The 19580-nt window shown below is 41.1% G+C and overlaps 1 protein-coding gene across 2 annotated transcripts in view; it reads left to right on the forward strand.

Annotated features, from left to right (window-relative positions):
- Positions 1-19580, forward strand: part of MAGI3 (membrane associated guanylate kinase, WW and PDZ domain containing 3) — a 946614-nt gene that overhangs the window by 655351 nt on the left and 271683 nt on the right. For both annotated transcript variants that reach the window (XM_069238693.1, XM_069238692.1), the window contains exon 11: positions 2843-2874. In XM_069238693.1, the coding sequence (XP_069094794.1) occupies positions 2843-2874 (32 nt within the window). The remainder of the gene's footprint in view (positions 1-2842; positions 2875-19580) is intronic.

A 19580-nucleotide genomic window follows, 5' to 3' on the forward strand; every position in this document is an offset into this window, starting at 1 on the left:
GTTGAGTGTTACAGATTAAAAAACAGATAACGAGGTTAGAACAAGATTTAAAGGCATGTTAACAGAAATCAAGTTTGTTAGAGGATACAGAAAACATGGTTTAGGCAACGGAAGGGACAAACTGAACCTGGAGAGCGTAAAGCAAGTAAAGCCAGTAAATGAAAAGCCAGAAGGTGTGAGTTATAAACCACAAAGCCAATGGTAATCAGCGAGTGGAATGCATTCTGAAAGTCCCCAAGATGTCTATAGTAAACCAGAGAGCTCTGCTGTCTGGTAGGCTGCGACCTACAAACAGCCAGTGAGCAATACATGATTGACAAATATTCTTACAATTAGGGAAAAGAGGCTGCATAACTGGTCTTTTGTGGCCATGCAGTCAAGTGCAGTCAGAATGTTAATTCAGCTTCCAACTAGTTAAAACCTCCAGTAGTTAAAGATTAGGAAAAATGAAACCCCTAAATTATAAAGAATTAGCAGAATATTTATAAACTGAAAATAAAGGTGTTTAAGAAAAAAAGAAAATGAGGGCAGGGGATGTGGTAAAATATGAAGGAATTTAACTATAAAAACATTTAGTTGCAAAGAGAAGAGAGAAGGATGAATAAAATGCATTGTCATTGACCAGACAAAGGTAGCGAGTTTGAATAAATATTTCATGGAGGTTTAAGAAATTCATCTTGAGAAGAACGTTGACTACAGGTACAGTTTCCTGTTAAGAAAACTGCCTAATGATAACCATTTTGGATGGAAAAGGCATACTCCCTATTAGTTCTATGATTTGTGCAGCTCTTGCTACACTTTTGGGGCGATTCAGAAAATCCTTTCCAGCATGAGGGAATTTTCTGAAAGGCAATCAAAATAAAACAAAATAAGCAATATTTTAGAGTCATGAATACTGTTAGTATTGTCCAAAAGAGAACCCAAAAATAAATTTGGGAAAATTGAGGTGTGTATATAACTTTGTGTGCTTTGTTAGTGTCCACAAATTAAAAACTTTAGCACAAGTAAATAGCATATGATATTTGTCAAAATTGTTTCCATGAAATGATCATAAATCATCAGCAATAGTAACACTTGTGTAAGTTTTTACTGGTGTAGCTAATAATATGTTACAAATGGCAAATATTGATTGAATGATTGTGGCAGCTTTAAAAATGTCTTTCTATTGGCTCAAAGAAATTGTTAGTTTGGATTTGGATGGGGGAGGAGTTTTCTATCTTTGGAGAACAATTAGATGAGATTTCTTTCTTTACTGTAATGCAGAAGTTCTAGAAGAAGAGAGACAGATTTCCTAAGGGAGTGTCTCTCAGTTCAGATAGTCCGCTTTTGTGGCAAGTATTTCAGGGAGCCGGAGTGTATAGCTTTGTGACTGACGGAGGCATTTTGAAACTAGTATGCACTACTACAGGAAAGCCAGTTAGGAATGACGAGGAGGGGGTGCTATGTTCAAAATATCAGAAAGTCTAGAGAGCATAAAAAATAGTTCGGATAGGTTTTGGTAAAGCCTGAGATGAGGGAGAAAATACATCTCTATCATCTGGAAGTTCAAGTGAATTTTCAGTGGGAAATCTTCATTCGTATTTATTTCTTGATTCATTAGCCAAGAACATTCCCGTTGTGATTTATGGCAGCTTATCATACCACTACCATTTCTAATTCCAATGATCATCCCACAACTGAAAGGGATTTGATCCTAATGAAGGAGGTTGAGTTATGGTCCGTTCCCATACGTTAGTGGTTAGTGTTGTGCTCGGGCAATCTTTGATTGTGTGTATTATATTTCTGGCATTTGCATGGCATGCTACAGTCATTGATATGGCCTAGAAAATGTCGTTCACCAGGTGGTGCCTCGCTGGTCCCTCCGAGACCAGGGAAATAGAGCATGGCTGCCAGGGCATTGGGTCTTGTCCATAGCAGTGTTCACTGTGTTGCTGGGAATACTGCATGGGAAAGTTGGTTGGTGAGAATGGCGGACAAGCAAGCATCCCCTAGACTCGAAAGGTTGTTGCAAGGGTCCTGGGTAGGCATGTGACCTATGTAGAAATGCATGTGGTGTCAGCGTATGCTGTAATGCGTCCTCTCGGCTACTGCATACATGGATACGGGTGCAGTGGTTTGATTTGGGAGATTAGAGTTCAGTCATGCTGTTGTCACATGGATGAGTAGCTGTGCTGCTCCTTTTGTGAGAGGGTCCCGACTCATAAATGTCTGTTGTCACAAAAAACGGTTCATGGGATTTTACCCTAAGCTCATGCTTGATCTCATTGTGCACAAGCCACAGGAGTGACTCAGTGCTTTGCAGCTGCCTCTTTTGAGACAACTTAAATGAATATTGGTTGCGTACGTAACCTGATGCTGTTTCATTGATAGTGATGGTTTGTAATTATTTTGAGTAACTCAGTCCTGTCTCCCAGGATGCTGTAAGGCCTGGGCATGGCAGCACAAAGAGCTCAGCAAACTCGGAGTTGTGAGACTGACTCGTCTTAAGAGACGTCAGATGGTAATGGACTATTTAGAGGTAGATCTTTTGATTATCACTAGTATTGGTGGGAAAACTTGCTTCTCACTGGCCATTGTCAAACCACTTCAGTATAAACGGGATTCACGTCTCAAGTAACTCGTTTTTCACCCCTGTTGTCTACAAACATATGTAAAGAACATACACCAAAAGCTTCACTGCTACCTGTCATCGAAGGATTCACTGATCAGGTGATGTCTTTTCTCACTTGTTATCCAGTGCAGTTTGATGTTAAGGCTGAATATTCATACTCCATGAAGTGCTTCTACATCAACGGTCCTCACTTGCGCTGAACTCTAAAATATTTCCCTTCATTTCCCACAGGTCCACCTTCGCCAACTAAAGCTACAAAAGTGGTAAGCACTTGCATGGTTCAAATGTTAATAGTTGTGAATGTCTTGTCCTACAATATGTGGTGGTTCAAATACTAATATCTATGAATGTCTTGCCCTAAAATATGTGGTTCAAATGTTAATAGTTGTGAATATCTTGTCCTGCAAAATGTGGTGTTTCAAATGCTAATATCTATGAATGTCTTGTCCTACAGTATGTGGTGTAAACGTCAGTAGATGTGCATGTCTTGTACTACAATTTGTGGTTCAAACGTTAGTAGTTGTGAATGTCTTATCCTACAATCTGTGTTGAATATATTGCAGTCACATGGTTTGTGACACCTTTTACAGCTGTGTAAAATTGCTTTTGCAGATTAACCATTAGTTCTTAGTTAAATGAATAGAATTGATAATAAAAATATGTACAATGTTTTTAATAAATCCGATATAGAGTATATTAGCAGAGGTTTTGAATGTAATTTTCGATTACTTATATATGTTTGGTGAGGGGAGGGGCCATAAGTCATGAAACTAAAAGCCTTAAGCGGGCCATGATGACCCTATCCTCCCTTAATCTGCATGTATGTGCTACAGGGTCAGACTGGCTTATAGGGCAGTCAGACAGTGCCTGAGGGGCTGGTCTGACAGGCCCGTGTGTGAGCTTTTTATTTTATTTTTTTAATTGTCTATAGCATGCACAGTTGCATGCAGTCTCCCATTCCTTAGAAAAAAATCTATACGACAAAAGATCAAAACTGCCCATTTTGCAAACGTGGCGCACTTTTTTTCAGCTATTTGAATCACTAATGGGGTCCACTTCTGTTTTGGTGCCCGGGCCTATTGTCTGTCCTGGTTCGACCCTGATGTTATATGCCATGTATTTGTGTTGAAGTGACAAACAAAGGTATTTAACCAAGATCAAAGCACAGAATGTGTAAAAAGTCACTTTTATAAAACCCTTATTTAACAAGGATCTGTGAAATGATGTCCACGTTTCGCGGGTCCCCTTGAAAAATGTCTCAAACCACTCCATCAAGTGCAATAATAGCACCAAAACATGGGCGCGCGCGCCATGGTATTTTATCACGTCTTCCTGATTTTTGAAGAAATAACGGCATTTAACCCAAACCACGATGGAAGGAGTTAAGTTACCTTGAAGAAGCCTTTTGTCGGGCAGTAAACAGTTTTTTTCTCATATCAATTTTGCTATACTGTAGTAATGTGTGAATACATATTTATTAAAACAGTTACTCTAATTAACAAGTGTTATTGACCCAAATACCCAAATACTATATATATATTTAATATCAAGGTGGCAAGGGGTTAAAATTGTAGACCAATTTTGCATCAAGGGTATCTGGTGACGACATAAATCAATAAATTACCAGACTAAAGGCGAGTGGTTTGTAAATGTTACCAGAATGGCAATACGGGAACATGTCACCCATTACGTATTTTTTATATTACGTGTTTATTTTGGGGAAGTTCGCTTACAAAACTGATTTCTTTAAAGTACTGCTAAATATAAGAAACAAATTAAAATACTTTTGTTTACCTTTCCTGGGTGAAATATGGATAAAATAATGGCGAGGCACGGTGGATTTATGCAGTACGGTGGCTGCCGCTTCTACCGCATTAGTTTCATCACGTTGCCACTTAATTTTTTACAAAAAAACATTTCTAACTCCGCTAAAGGTAAAAGTGCCAGTGAATATGCCATATAAGTTTCCCTTTCCCCCCACACATTTTAAATGTCCGTGCTGCCAGTGCTTAATTTGTAAATAAAAAGGTGCCAGTGCCCAAAGCCGCCCTCTTAAACACGCGGCTGCTGCAATTAAATGTGTGAACACAGAATACTGAGGCAGCGGAATCATGAAGCCATCTCGGGCCTCTTCAATCCATATTAAGCTGCCCCTTCAGCTCACTCTTGCAGCTTTCTGCTTTCTCCCTTTGTGACGCTTTTTCGTTGTTCCCTTCCTCCGTCTTTCCCATATGTGTCTTTTGCTCGCAGCAAATGCTTGAGGCAGAAGAATAAGCCCCGGCCCTCAAAAATAGGTGCCGGTGCTCAGCACCGTAATTATAAGCACAAATTAAGCACATAGTGCTGCACAATTTCTTGCTCCATGCTGTATAGTTCTAGTAGCCCTGACAATGTTAAAGTTCTGTAAAGTGACTTGGGTTCTGTCATGGTGAAGAAACCTTTATTTCATATATACGTTTATAACAATTATATGGCAAATTCCCGTGGGATTATCCAGGTTATGTAATGTGTGTTTATTTCTGTAAATAATGTTTTTACTTCTGGGAGGGTGTGTCAAAAAATAGTCATTCGGGTGAAGTTTGTATTCCTTGTAAAAGTGAATTGTGTATTTTTACAGCTTCTGTGTGTTATCGTGATTTGTAGCCTGAGCACTCTGAGTTCTCCTGTAATGTGCTTTCGGTCCCCTCTGCAGTGGCGCATAAATCCTTTCAAAGCCCCAATCCCCGCAAGGATAACTGGTATGACAGTTGCTCATATTCCTGGCGACAGAGGAGCAAGTGCGCACGTAAAAAGGCAGTGTCCTCTTAAAAGCAATACTGCCGTGCAAGTGCCAGGTGTCGCTTGATTGTGTTGAACACATTTCAACCCTGTCAAGTATCCGGGGAATCAGGCCAACGCGTAAAAACCCTTTCAGCAGAACAGGAGATGTCACCGAAATTACAAGTCTGACAAACTGTCAGCAGAGAGGAAAGACTCCAGCAAAAGTACCATAGGAGTATTTCATTTCAGAATGCCACACCTGCGTGTGCTGCCGCAATAAAACCGAAGCTCGGGTGTGCGTTACAAGCGGTGCACGAGCTAGTGAACGCGCAGATCCTTACAATTTTTCACATTCAACAGGCGAGGGATGATTTATGACCTTTGTATGTTTGAATGTCATATCGATGCCCGTGGTCCCCAGTCAGGTTAATTTCCTGGAAAGATGAAAACCTTGAAACAAGGAAATGTTATGAGTTCTCCCATTCTGGTCGCAGCAGGGCAGAGGTGCAACATATTTAATACGTTTTTCCCGACAAAGATGTGACTAGCCTACTGAATTGAAAGTTGTAAGAATGTTGCTTGTTGTAACCCGTATAATGCATTTTAAAAACAGCCTCTGTTGTGTTTTGGGTGTAACAATTAACCTATCAATGGTTCGGTTTTTAATGCCTACCTTGTTGGTATCAGGAATGGAGACATGATTCCTAGTTGAAAACAACGTGGGCCTCTCTTACTTCTGGTACTGGCTTTTTGGCTTGCATTATCTTGGATGTTGGGACTAGTAAGCCCTAGAATGCTTGATTGTGGTCACTGAAAACCCAGGACTAGATTATGGTGTGAAATGTGACCTGGGCCTACTTAGCGGCTTTGTCCTCGTAACTCCAAAGACAACCAGAAGGAAATGCTATGTTATGCACATGTGTAGAGCGTACTATCACCAGTAGGGTATCCTAGCACTGAGCAGAAATGAGTATCCACACCTAGGACCTAGTAGGGCTGCTCAAAAAGCCACATCTTCTGCTTCTTGTGGAATTCAAGAAGTGCGTAGGAGACTTATGTTTAGTGGCAGGTCGAGCTCCGTTTTAGAAGCGATGTTGGAGAAGGATCGATCGCTAGATGTGGTTTTCTGTATACAAGGAAAATGTGCAAGTAGGAGTCCGGACGGATATGGGTGTCGGACAGGTTTTTGAAAAAAGGTGTGGTTGTTGAGTTATGCTGGGCCAGTGTTATGTAGTGCCTTGAATGTTTGGGTGAAGAGTCTAAATAGTGCGCCTTTCTGAACTGGGAGCCAGTGGAGCTCCTTCAGGCGTGGTGTGATGTGATTGTGGCATGGCAGGTTAAAGGTGTTTCTGGACGCCGAGTTCTGAATGCTCTACAGCCTTCTGGTGAGTTTTTAGTTGAGGACAGCATACATAGTTTCCTGTTGCCCAGCTTGGTTGTGACTAGGTTGTGCATGATCGTTTTACTGGTGCTGATTGGGAGCCATTTGAAAATCTTCCTCAAGATATTCAAGGTATGGAAGCATGAGGCAGTGACCGCATTAGCTTGGGCGGTCATGTCAATTTGCTGCTGCTGATGATCTCTGCGTTCTTGGCATGAGTGGTGGGTATGGTTGTTGGTCCTAGGCTCTGTTGGCCACCAGCTGGAGTCCCACAGTGGAGTGCTCTTCCCAAAGATCATGATTTCAGTCTTATCTGTGTTCATATTTAGACAGTTGGCCTTAATCCAGTGATTGATTTCAGTCACATAGGAATTGAACTTGATCTGGGTACTGGGCATCTTGCCCATGAGGGTGAGAATGAGTTGTGTTGTGTGTGTAGGATAGGACATTGATGTCAGGAGAGTGGATAATGCTGACTAGAGGAATCATGTATGCACTGAAGAAGGTTTGGCTCAGGGAAGATCCTTGTAGAACTTCGCAGATAAAGTTGTGGCCATCTGAGGTGTTTGTTGCCAGTCTGACTGACTGGGGTCTTCCAGTCAGGAAAGAGCAAATACATGAAAGTGCTTGTCCTTGGATTCTGTTGTTGTGTTGGATGAGGGTGGGGTGGGAGAGGCTGTGGAGACGTTCAGGAGGGTGAGGGTTGCCATGTCTCCTTCATCTAAAGTCATACTGGTGTCATCTGTGGCAGCGATAACGGCAGTTTTCACGCAGTGGTTAATCCTGAAATCAGACTGAGTGTTATCGAGGAGCTGGTGGTCGTGGAGGTATTTGGTGAGGATTCTGTTGGTGATTTTCTCTTAGACCAGGAATAGTTGCAGGGAGGTCAGTCTGTAGATGGCCAGTGTTGAAGGATCTGCAGAGGTGTCTTCAGCGAAGGGAGAACAACTGTGTGTTTCCAAGCATCTGGGAATATCGCTGATGAGGTGGAGGCGTTCATATTGGGTGCGAGTATGGTGCTGATGGATTGCAGCCCTCTGGAGAAGGCGTGGTGGGGCAGAGGGTCCTATGGGCCCCCTGATTGGATGGACGTCATGGTGGCGGTGTTTTTTTCTGGGATGATGACGGGGCATGTATTTATCACTGGTTCTTTGGATAAAATCGGGAGACGTTATGTGATGTCTATTGGTCTGGTTGCAGATTGAAGTTTCTGTAAATGGCTGTGATTTTGTTGCTGAAGAATTGAGAAAGATTGTTGTAGATGTCCTGCGAAGTTCTGGATCTTATTGTATCGCTGTGTTTGGAGTCAGTGAGTTGGTGCAGGAGTTGATCCAATTATTCAAATTCTTGATGGCTTTGGAGAGGCTGCTGCTGTGTTTTGGTGTCAGGTGTTGAGAGTGGTGGTCCAGTCCACATCAGTGATGATGTTCCAGCGGGCTGGTCTGGTGGTGGTGCATGTGCATTGGACATGGAGGAGGATGTTGAATGTGACAATGGCTAGGTCTGTCCAGGGGACTGGAGTGGTCTTGTTGACTTGGATGTTGTCAAAGGTGGTGAAAATAGGTTCTAGGCGGTGTCTGGCGACATAGGTAGGCACCTTTACTTGTTTGGTGAGGCCCACGCTTTCAAGGACTTCAATGAGTGCATTTAATTCGGGGTTGTCGTGTTCTTCCAGGTGGAAGTTCAAGTCTCTGAGTAGGATGTAACTGATAGCATTGAGGGCGAGTGGTGCGACAAAGTCTGAGATGGTGTTGGTTGCCTGTAGATGAGTGTCGCTTTTGGTGAAGTTGGCTGTGATGTGGAGCTTGATCAACAGGTGGTCCATGTTGGAGGATTTTTGTCCCTGGATGTTGTGCAGCTGACAATGTTCTTGTGAATGGTAGTGATTCTGCCTCCAAGCATGTGAAGTCTCTCTTGCCTACCAATCCAATTCTGATGGCAGTTTGGGGCTTCTTTGAGGACTGTAAATCAGGAGACTTGATTACTAATTCCAACATGCCTCCTCAACCAGATAGTGCAATTTTCTACATATTACTGTGCCTCCCTTTACCTAATTTTTCTGTTTCAGTGCTCACCATTTTAAGCACTTGGAAAAAGTGTAATCTTGACTATCAAAACCTGATTATTCACTAGTAGATTATACTTGATTGCTTTTACATAATTGGACATTGTCTTTTAAAGTATGTTAAACATTTGCAGACCCCCCCTTCTACCATAGGTATGGAATAGGCTCTAATTAAACATTTCCTGGGTGCCATTCCTGTAGCAAGAAATTGTTGTAACTCCTCCAAATCACTTTCAAGCTGCTGTAAGGCATTGATATGAGGCAATGAGCATTTTAATATCTGGTGTGGGCCTCTGCATTGAGAAGGGCATGGTAGTAGGCTTTGTTTGCCATAACTTCTTCCCTGGTGTCTTTCTTTCCTCTTCAAAACTCCTCAATCCTGCTGAGCACGTGTGAGCCTCCACAAACCAAAGGTTTAGTAGGACTATTCAAAAAGCAAGGTCTGCTGTTTCTTGCAGGATTCAAGACGTGATGAGGAGGCTCCCATGTGCAGGTTGTTCCACGCTTTAGGAGCACGGATCTGGTTTTCCGTATTTATGGGATGTGTGCAAGTAGGAGCCTGGATGAGCCAAGGTGTCTGAAGGGGTGGTGAAAGCGCCTACATTTGTTGAGGGCATGCACGGCCAGTGTTATTTAGTGCCTTCAAAGTTATGGGTAAGGAGTTTGAATTGCGCTCTTTTGTATACGGGGAGCCAGTGGAGTTCCTCCTGGTGAGATGTAATGCAAGTGTAGGGTGGCAGGTTGAGATTGATTCTGGCCGCCTAGTTCTGAATGGTCTGCAGCCTTCTGGTGATTTTGTTTTCTGTTGATCCCAGCAAAGAGGGTTTTCCTGTAGTCCAGCTTGCTTGTATCCAGGGAGTCAGGTGGCAGGATTGCACTAGTAGTTTCATTTGTTGGTGCCTTTATGTGTGGTATCCATTCTTTTCCCCGCTTTCAGTGATGTATACACTACTCTACAGTTAATATTTATAAATCATATATTGGTTTAATTAGCACACCGTTTATATTCCACCAAAATAAGGTGCTATTCTCTCACTTGTTTCCTGCAAATCGAATATATTATGTAAATGCGGTACATTTGTAATTACTGACACGTTTTTTTTGGAGTTCCGCATAGCTCCCTCTGCCAAATTTTTGAAAGCTTTGTGTTAATTACTGCTCCCGAGTGCCAACATTTTTATATTGCTCCCATTCCCCTTGTTCATGTTTCAGACGGCCCTTCTTTCAATGATTTACAGTCTGCTGATGTGCTGACTAACCTTTCCATCCATCTTGTTCAGTTTGGACTGCCCACGATGTTACTAATATGAGTTAAAATGTATGTACCGAATATAGTTTCTCTGGATCTCACCACAACAAACCAATCTCCAGTCACTGAAACTCTTGATTTTCTCTGATTAGCATTTGAAACTGTCCTTTGATTCGCTTGAAATAGTATGTTTCTTAATGGAGATATAAAATAAGACATTTGTTTTTTCTTAACTGAAGCGCACCTCCTTTTCATATTTTCCAAATATTTTAAAATAAACGTTTGAACACTATTTTCCATAATTTGATGTGACACCCTGCTTCTTTCAATCTTTAGGTGGAGATGTGGTGATGTTACAAAGAGAGCCATGTCTTTTATTACATGGAGTGTTCAGATACATGCTTAATTGTGTTGCTGAGTATAACACATTGATTTACCGTATTTTGTTGTGATAGGTTTTAGGGGCACTATGAATAAGGTGGTGTTCGTGTACTCTCACAGATCCCCTGTCAGTGCAGCGTCCCGCTCCTTCCCAGCAGAAAGCACAGCTTCATTGTCGGAGTAGGGAGACGTCGCCAGGTAGTGAGTTTGAGATCTGGCCACATGCACCTTTAAGTTTATTTTTACACGGTGTCATCAGTTTGTCAAAAAGAAGATGAGTGGGCTCTGGATTATCACCTCCCTTCAGTCACAGGTTTTGATGTATTTTTCATGGCTTCCCGTTGCTTCGGTGGAGTGTCCATCGAGGCATTACAACTTGTGGATGGTTGCATTGTTTCATTTGTGTTTCCATGAGGTTTTCACAATGATGCTAAATTAGTCCTTTGGTTAGACTGGAGCAAGTAATTGCTCTTTTATGCATATACATTATGGTGCTAATTCTATGCTTAGAAACTCTGGCGAAACAGACGTGCTTTATATAAAGGGAGTTGCTCTCCACCTAGACTTGGAAACTACCCAGAGTTCCCAACTTCCTTTTTTGCATAATGTCTGTGGCTCTCTAATTCTGAAAGGGTATTGCCTTGACTTATACTGGGTGCTCCCTTGTGTCTGGACAAAACTATACCTTTCTGATGAGCTTTAACTAGAGCAAAATACGTGTCAGGTGTTGCTTTTATTCATTCCAGGTTGGCTTGGATGGTATTTTACCAATCTAAAGCTGTAATACAGTGCCTGGAGTGGTAAAATTATTTTGTCATTTTTCAGCTATGCGTGGATGGCACTTCCCAATCCTGTGCTTAAAGACTTTGCTATAAAAAATGGCAAAAGGCTTTGTCACTCTAGCTCGGCTTGGATTGCGCTGTCCTAATCCTATACTTAAAAACTCTGCTAGAGAAACAGACGCGAGGTAAGCAGATTCGGAGTGTCGGTGGTGGTGTTGGGTGCTCCTTTGAAAGGAGCTGCTCTCCACCTAAACTTGGGACTACCCAGAGTTATCAGCTTCTTTTTTGTGGATATATTTTATTTGATTGAGCATGTGACAGTTCGCCTAAAGGTCATGCAGCGTTTAGCAGAACACCAGTTATTTCTTTTTATAGACTGGATGTATGAGGGGAAGACTTACCTTATGGTCGTGGGGTCAGTGTTAAGATGCAAGATGCGTTAAGGGGAACTGAGGTGAGGTCATGTGCACCACTCACTATTAACTCCCCTACCTCTGCCCCGTTGCTCTGACGCAGGGTAGAGGAGTGGTGAGTCACAAAATTGTAGATGGATAGTATTCCACCTTGGGATTCCAAGTGGCATCATAGGCAACTTGAGAGCTTTGTTCACTTTATCTGTTTGAATACACCTGGGACCCCTTTTTAGGCAATCAAATTTGTTATCGGCAGCTCCCATCTATAATTCTGAATATTTGGTGAACAGCAGTTTCAATAAGATCTAGTCAATGAGTATGCATTTCTTTCTGAAGAAACCTTTTTTATTTTGGATAGCATTGGGATCCCTTTTGTACCAGTATGTGTTCAAATGGGAAAATGGTGACCTAATTGAATCACAGACTGTGCTCCATACGAGGGTTTTCCACTGCTGCTTAATTCCAGGGGCACTAAATTGTACTTTTGGAGTCAGTAAGCCAAAGCATATCCATTAGAGGGAATAGGCCCACTGTGCAGTCTTTAGCTAGCAAACCAGAAGCAATGATACTTGTTTATACACATACAGGCATGTTACAAAACAACAATGGCCTGTTTTGCTGAACTATGTTAGGTTAGGTTATGTTTAAGAGAGGTATACATATATATATATATATGTGTGTGTGTGTACTCTCTGTGATCTGCATTATCACGTTCTTTGCAGCAGGCATATTAACCCTCTGCGCTAGCGCTACTTTATGATGAGTCAAAACTTCCACTTTGCCCGCAAACTGGTGGAGGTAATGAACACAACAGCAGGTGCTTTTAAAGCCATAATATACTTGCAAACATGGCACCCCCACCTAAATCACCCAGTGCGGTGGCTCCCGTCACACCACCCTAGAGCCGATCCTCTATGTTCCTTTAAAGTGAAGAGCTACTGGAGCTTTGGGTGATACCTCGTCTGCTGAAGGCCAGCTGCTGGCCCAGGAATTATGCTTACACATGTTCTGTGGGACAGGAGTTGTGCTTGACTAGTGTCTGTGCCAGAGCTTTCTATAGAATCAGAGAGGTCTCTGCGGGCCCGTAGAGCTAAAATATGATTGGTTAGCCTCAGGGCAGGTAACGGAGAGTAACCAGGAACCACCCTATCACAGAGAATGCAGCACTATACAGTGGGCTCTTTAATGCATTCTGGTGTTGTAACTCTGGTAAACGCCAGTGGAAGCTATACACACCTTTTCACTTCTTAGCCTAGAAGTGCCATGGGCTTCCTTATTCATGAATATTAAAATAGCTATAATTTGATAGATATGATGTCAATGATGATTGTTCTATAACGAACTGTGTAATATGAAATATTTACTAAATTTCAAGGGTTGGTGCTTTTATGAACTTTGTTTATCTACCTATTGATTAAAAATCTTTTTAAAAAATGGACAAATCCCACAGCAATTTGTAATTGGATTTATTCTGGGCTTTGTAGCCCCCCTAAAAAGGGGCATGTTTTACTGTTCTTTTAATTTATAATGCCGTAGTTGTAAGCACTATATTAGTATATTGGTGTTACTGCTATCTTTGGGAAAAGACGATGGTTGATTATCATGAGATACGCAAAATGTATTAAAGTGTCCAACATTTCAGGCCCAGGTCTTCCTAATACAGTGTGTCATGATGACACCGGTTAGGTAGTAGATGGAAACTATGGATTTGTAGGTTACTGCTCTCTGCTGCATATTCCAAGTATGGCTAGCGTCACCGCACCACAATACTTGTGTGTCCCACTTCGATTTAAGGCAAACAAATCTCTTGTTTCTCTGGGCTTGGTGTAGTATTCTCTACCTTTGGGTTAATGCTTTGCATGCACCAATCTTATTTTTGTCTTCTTTAATTCTCGGCTTGTTATTCTTCCATGGTTTTATTTTCCTGTTGTTTCTCTCAACCTCCTCCTCCCTCCCACCATGGCCCCTCCAATTTAACACTGATTATGAATAATGAAAGATCAGGTTTATCAGGGCTGATTTCGTGGGGGCATTCCTGGACGGGCCTCCTAGAGGACGTCTGTAAGACGCTGTACAAGGAACCCCCTTGTAAAAACCTTGTTCTGGTTAATTCCTATTTGAAACAAAAAGGAGTGCACTCTTCACGGAGCTAGTGATCGAGCCTCCCTCTCGGTGCCATCTGGTGCTCAGTAGAGGCCTTTCATGGCGTGGCTTCCGAGATACCACGTGACCAAAGCCCATGGTCATGTGGCTTCAGACCGGCATGGAGTTCCAAAATAAACATAGCATGTTCTTATGTTTTTTTTAAACATGGAATCGTGAAGTGTGTTACTTGCCAGCCGTGTTTGATGGTGGAAACTCCCGGCTGCAATCCCTCTGAATTTTTAAGTGTCGTCTGTGTTTATCTGCCAGCAAAGCCGGAGTCCAAACTGCACAACTGGTACTTGTGTCCAACTGGCCAGCCGCCTTTCTAGGGCAGTCTCGCAATGAGTCGCCTTTCTAGGGCAGTCGCAATGTGTTATCTCTGCTCCTGGCAGATGTTGGATCTGGATAAGCCCGAGTGACACAATTTATCAATTTTGTAATTTGTTAAAGAATGCGCTTTCAGAATGCCCTTTTCATTTTCATTGTAGAAAGAGGCAATCTATTGTCCACGGTTCTTTTCTCTATTCCACCTTTCTAGTTTTAGAGAGGCCGGTACCCCATATATACAGCCATAGGAGTGCCTCGGATCTAAGGTCTGTGAAGATATCTTTCTGTGGTTTCATGCGGTTTATAACCCATGTCATTTTAGTTATCCATATAGATGAAAGGAAACACTTATAGTTGTTTTTATATAAATAGAGAATTTTGAGGAATCTTGGCAATATCTATTTTCAAGGAAAGGTGGAACGTGTGCACTCATATTGAAAGAAAGCAAATAACTGTGAGGTTTGAAATTAAAAATGCCTTTAGGTGTGGAGCATTTATGTTTAACTGTGTCTACACGAGAAATAGATCCTGCTGCATCAAGTGTACTGGCTTCTAGATGATGATAAAGAAAAGTAACCCATAGGAGAACAGAGGACTGTCCACCACTCAACACGCTTCATAAACTTTCATGCCCACCGCCAATGATCAGTCTTGATAAAGGAATATCTAAAAAAATTTTTTTTTTATAAATAGTCCCATACAAAATACACGAATAAAACAACTAATAAAAGGACCAAGTTAAAGTGTATGGATTTGTTTTGGTCCTGTTAAGACCTTTGTTTCCATCACACTTCAGAATTAAAAACAAATGTGCTTAATTTTTGCTTTCTGAACTGCTGAATGTGTACGTTTCACTTGCAGTATTTGCATTTTGTTGTGTTTTACAAAAAATACATCCTAAAGCCTTTCCTTTCATTCTCTGCTCCTCAGACAGATTGTCCCATAATTGACTTTACTTTTCTTTCTCCAACTGCAAAATGAAAATAGTTTGTAAACACCAACCCCATCTTGGAAAGAAAAAAAAAAATAAGCAGCTGTTTGTTAGAAGATATGGGCTGACATTTGACCTCTTTCATTGAAGCCCAGCAAATGTGACATTTTAAATACAGAATTTAAATGCATCTTTATGGCTTTTACTTTCAGAACCCACCAAACATCTGGTCACAACCCACAGTTTGGGAAGCACTTTTCTTGAGGCAATATTGAAAGCTGTCATTGTAAAGTGTGCTTACCTGAAGCAATGTGAAATTGATACAGTAACTTGCAAACTGGCATGTTCGTTTTTAGGGACAATATAGATATTGGCATGGTATTATGGAAAATGGGTATGACAGTTTTCAGTGGGTAGTGTAGAAACTGGCATTTTTATTTTTTTATTTTTACTGAACAAGATATAAAGAATAAAGAAAAACAACGGTTAATCCTGTGAAGTGTTCCAGTCCTGCCTTATCCCATTTGAGGATTCAAAAGTATACAGTTACATTCCAAGGGCTACCGCTCTATTACACTCTTGCCTCCTAGGCCATCCTACAAAAGACCCACTATTCAGCACATACTACACACAGATTCATTCCACCGTACCTACCTACCGATAAAGCGGGGAAAAATATTTCTGAAGACTAAATTGCCCTGTACTGAGCATGGTATTTATGAACATCTTCGAACACATTCATTAAACACCGAATGATTGAGAATAAAGTGCATAGTAAACAGAAACTTCGTCAAATGATTTCATGAAATATTAAAAGTAGTTAATACAACAGCAATAATTGATTCTGTACTAAAGTGCCCAAGTTCTGAAAATCATCTGTTACCTAAAGTGACCCAGTGCTAAAGGGGTTAAATCAAGCTTTGATTCTCTGGATGGAAAGAAAAAGCAATCACCAGAGAGCGGCGTAGTCATGAACCTCGAAAGCTTCCCAAATTTCTAAAAATCTGGGTAGGCCCCTACTCTTTTCTCAAATGCCTCCTCTGAGTTTCTGGTCCTATTCATTTTACCATACCATTGTTGAAATGTAAGAAACACCTATTGTTTTCCAGCATTGAAAAATCAAGGAGCGGGCAAACCGCAATAGCTATTGAGTTAAAATATTGGGAATGTTTGTTAAGCCATCTGACAGCGTGCAATAAACCAAATAAAGCTAACGTAGTTTCTGGGTAAATTGTATATTTAATACCTCTACTTATTTCAATGAAAACCATGCTCCAGAACTGATAAAGTGCATAACACATAAAAACATATGTAATCAGTCCCCTCTACCTCTTTCATTACATCGAAAATATTGGTTGAGCTGTGGTTGTTAGATCATATTCAGTCTATGAGGTGTATAATATGCATGCCACCCTGATAAAAAGGACATTCTTTTAAAGTTTGCAGCCCTAGGTGATACCCCAACTTAGACAAATTGCCACTCCCCCATTGTTAGCTGACAATTATTAGGTCTATGGATCTTATCCAGGAATTCAGGTATCAGTGCTTGATTAGAATGTTTGCAAAACAGACAATATTGATTCCCTACTCCTGAGAGCTTATTCTCACTAGAAAGATGAATTAATATGTGAGTTTCTTCTCTCATTACCACATTTGGTGTAATTCCATTCAGCTGTTTTGGCTGTAGCTATAGCTAAAGTTCCTATTGGAAATTGCGTGGGGAAAAATATTTTGTTCCCCCTTCCTCTTTTTTTCTTGGCCCTCACTTGACAGATCAGCCTGAAACTATCCAGGAACAAACTGAGGTGGAGGTGCCTTTTTTTGTACTGGAAAGTTTTGTGAAGATTTGTCAAACAGTGCCAAATTTATTAGCAAACTAAGAAATCCATTTCCTATGGAATGGTGGTCCAGTGAGAGTTATATATAACAATAGGTTTGCTGGGTTCCACGGGAAGGCTTGTGCTGAAACGCCTTGGGTGATGTAGCCTTCTCTATCTTTGGATTCAAAATCTTTGCCCAGCAACACAAGTTCCTCAGGTAGCCCATAAATATAATCAAACATACTTGTGCAAGAAAAAAGTTGGTAAAGCCACAGGCTGTTGCAAAAAACATGTTAGGAAAGCCAAAGCTTGTGTTCATAATACATTATCCTCCAGTGGATGTCTGGACACGTGACCAAGTTAAATAGCTGGTATATAGTGCTTTATCCAGATTCTCTGTAAAGGGGGTATTTATAAGGAACGAATGGTTATTTCCAGTGCTCCCCTAAATATTTTGAGGGATTGAACATTGTTGAATAATATAAACTGTTGGGGTATCACACTTATATAACGTTTAACTCGCAGTATGGTTGCAAGTATGACAGTAAGGTTGTTCGCCATTCTGCTCATTTCAGAAATGTGTATGAGTATTTTGCCAAACTACGTACAATTATCCATATATCCTGGCTGAAGATGTCATATCAGTGGCTATTGTCAAACTCTTGACTCCCTGAAGTTGTATACAGAGTGGACACATGTTTTGTAGGGTGTTCAAGGTTTAAAAAGTATGTGAACTCGGTAAAGCCTATTAGGGCATTTTGTTAGTTATGCAGATGAATACCAATGAAATGAGGCAGACAGCCACCAAATGTGAGTGGTTTGACAAATATGCTATTTGTCCTGTAGGTTGCCTAAGGTGTTATGTTCATTACAGCTTGATTTGTAATAGAAAATTGGAAACTGATGGAGCTCGTTGGATTAACTCCATTCCACAGAGCTTATAGTACTCTGTCTTGTAAGTAAATGGATAAAAACAGTGTAAATATAATTTAATTCTAGTTTATAAGACAGCAAAAGTAGAACATTTTGAAACGGGTGAAGGGTTTTATAGAAGTGTTTTCATGCACCTAAAATATTTATTTTACTTACGCGATCTTTATAAAAACCTTTCATCCGATTCAAAATATTCTCCTTTTTCTGGCATATCGACTGGAATAAATTGCATTTACATAATTTTTGTCCATTTATCTGCACATACTATTCCACGAGTGAAAAAAAAATATTCAGTGAGTTATAGAACTAAAAATAAAAATTGAAAACCAAAAAAACGGAATCGTGGATAAATGCTTTCAAATCCATTCGTGATAGTAATAATAATTAGCTCAGGTGCAAACCATTACACCAGTGAAACATGTTGTCTCCTACTGGTCTCCAGGGTCTAGATTTAAATGACGTCAGGATAAATGACCAAGCAAGGGGGCACAGCAGAGTGACAGAATGGCAGAATTGTGGGCGGTCCTTAGCTTCTGTGGCTAAGACTTTTCGGAATGCACGCGTTGCAACAACATTCGAGGTACTGCACACATATGGGGCACGTATGTTAGTGTAGCAGGAAGGGAGGTATTACTCAGGAAAGCCCCCTTAAACACCATTTGAATTATGCAAATCGTACTCGGGAGATTCTGTTTCTAGGGAGCAAAACGTTTTGCAGTCGGATGGAACTAAAATGACCAAATGCTCCGTTTGGCCCAAGCGCATCGTCCCTGCTGTGAAGCCTGGCAGAAATGGCATAATGTTCTGATGATGATTGCCATTGACAGGGCATGAACGAAGGGAATTTACGTGGAGCAATGTTGTGGAAAACGTGCTGCCCTCTGTAAGAAAACTGACTTTGGGACGAAGTCCACCCTTCTGCATGATAGCAACTAGAAGCATACCCCCAAAGCTACACTGCAACAGCTAATGATCAAAATGGCAAATGTTCTTAAATGCTGTGTCCAGGGTGTGGATGGAGCTTTGTGATATTTGTTTATATTTAAAAATATATTTTCTGCCCAAAAGAAAAAAGACGCCTAAAAGTCTGGAGTATAGCCTATATATAAGTGAGGAATAAATTCTCATTTAAATGCATGAAACTCTGAGATGCAACACAATAGGTAAAAGGTTTTGGGCTGAAGACTTCCTTGATGCATTGCATGTTTCCAGTAAAAATTTCAATTTAAAAGGCCAGAGTTATAATGCAAGCCTCCAGGGCCCGCCTAAAACCTTCCCAGTGGATGGGTGGTCCTCACCTGTGCCTATTGAGGAGAAAAGGGTTGCTCTGGGTGGACCATCATTGTTTTGGAAAGATGTCCGTGGACTTTACATGAATCCGGGAATAGGATGTAATAGATAGAGCAAAATATTCAACCCAAACAGCCATCAACGGTTGAAAAATTGTCACGCAAACAAAGACAGTGCTCCTTAAAATACACTTGGTTCATTTTATTAATTTAGAGTTCTCCAAAGCTTGTTAATAGACTTAAAACCAAATTTGGGAGAACACACAGAAGAAACTGCTTTGTGTGTGCGTTCCAGAATTGGTCATTTTGTTGAGTAGCTCATCCTGTAGCTCATCCATACTCCCCAAAGAGTTATCAATCAATCAATCAATCAATCACGATATTTATAAAGCGCGCTATGTACCCGTCAGGGTTTCGAGGCGCTGGGGGGGAAGGGGGGGGGGGGGTGGAGGTGTGCTGCAGTTAGCGGTCGAAGAGCCAGGTTTTGAGGAGT

This window comes from Pleurodeles waltl, chromosome 6 (assembly GCF_031143425.1).
Source record: "Pleurodeles waltl isolate 20211129_DDA chromosome 6, aPleWal1.hap1.20221129, whole genome shotgun sequence".
NCBI classification, from domain to species: domain Eukaryota; kingdom Metazoa; phylum Chordata; class Amphibia; order Caudata; family Salamandridae; genus Pleurodeles; species Pleurodeles waltl.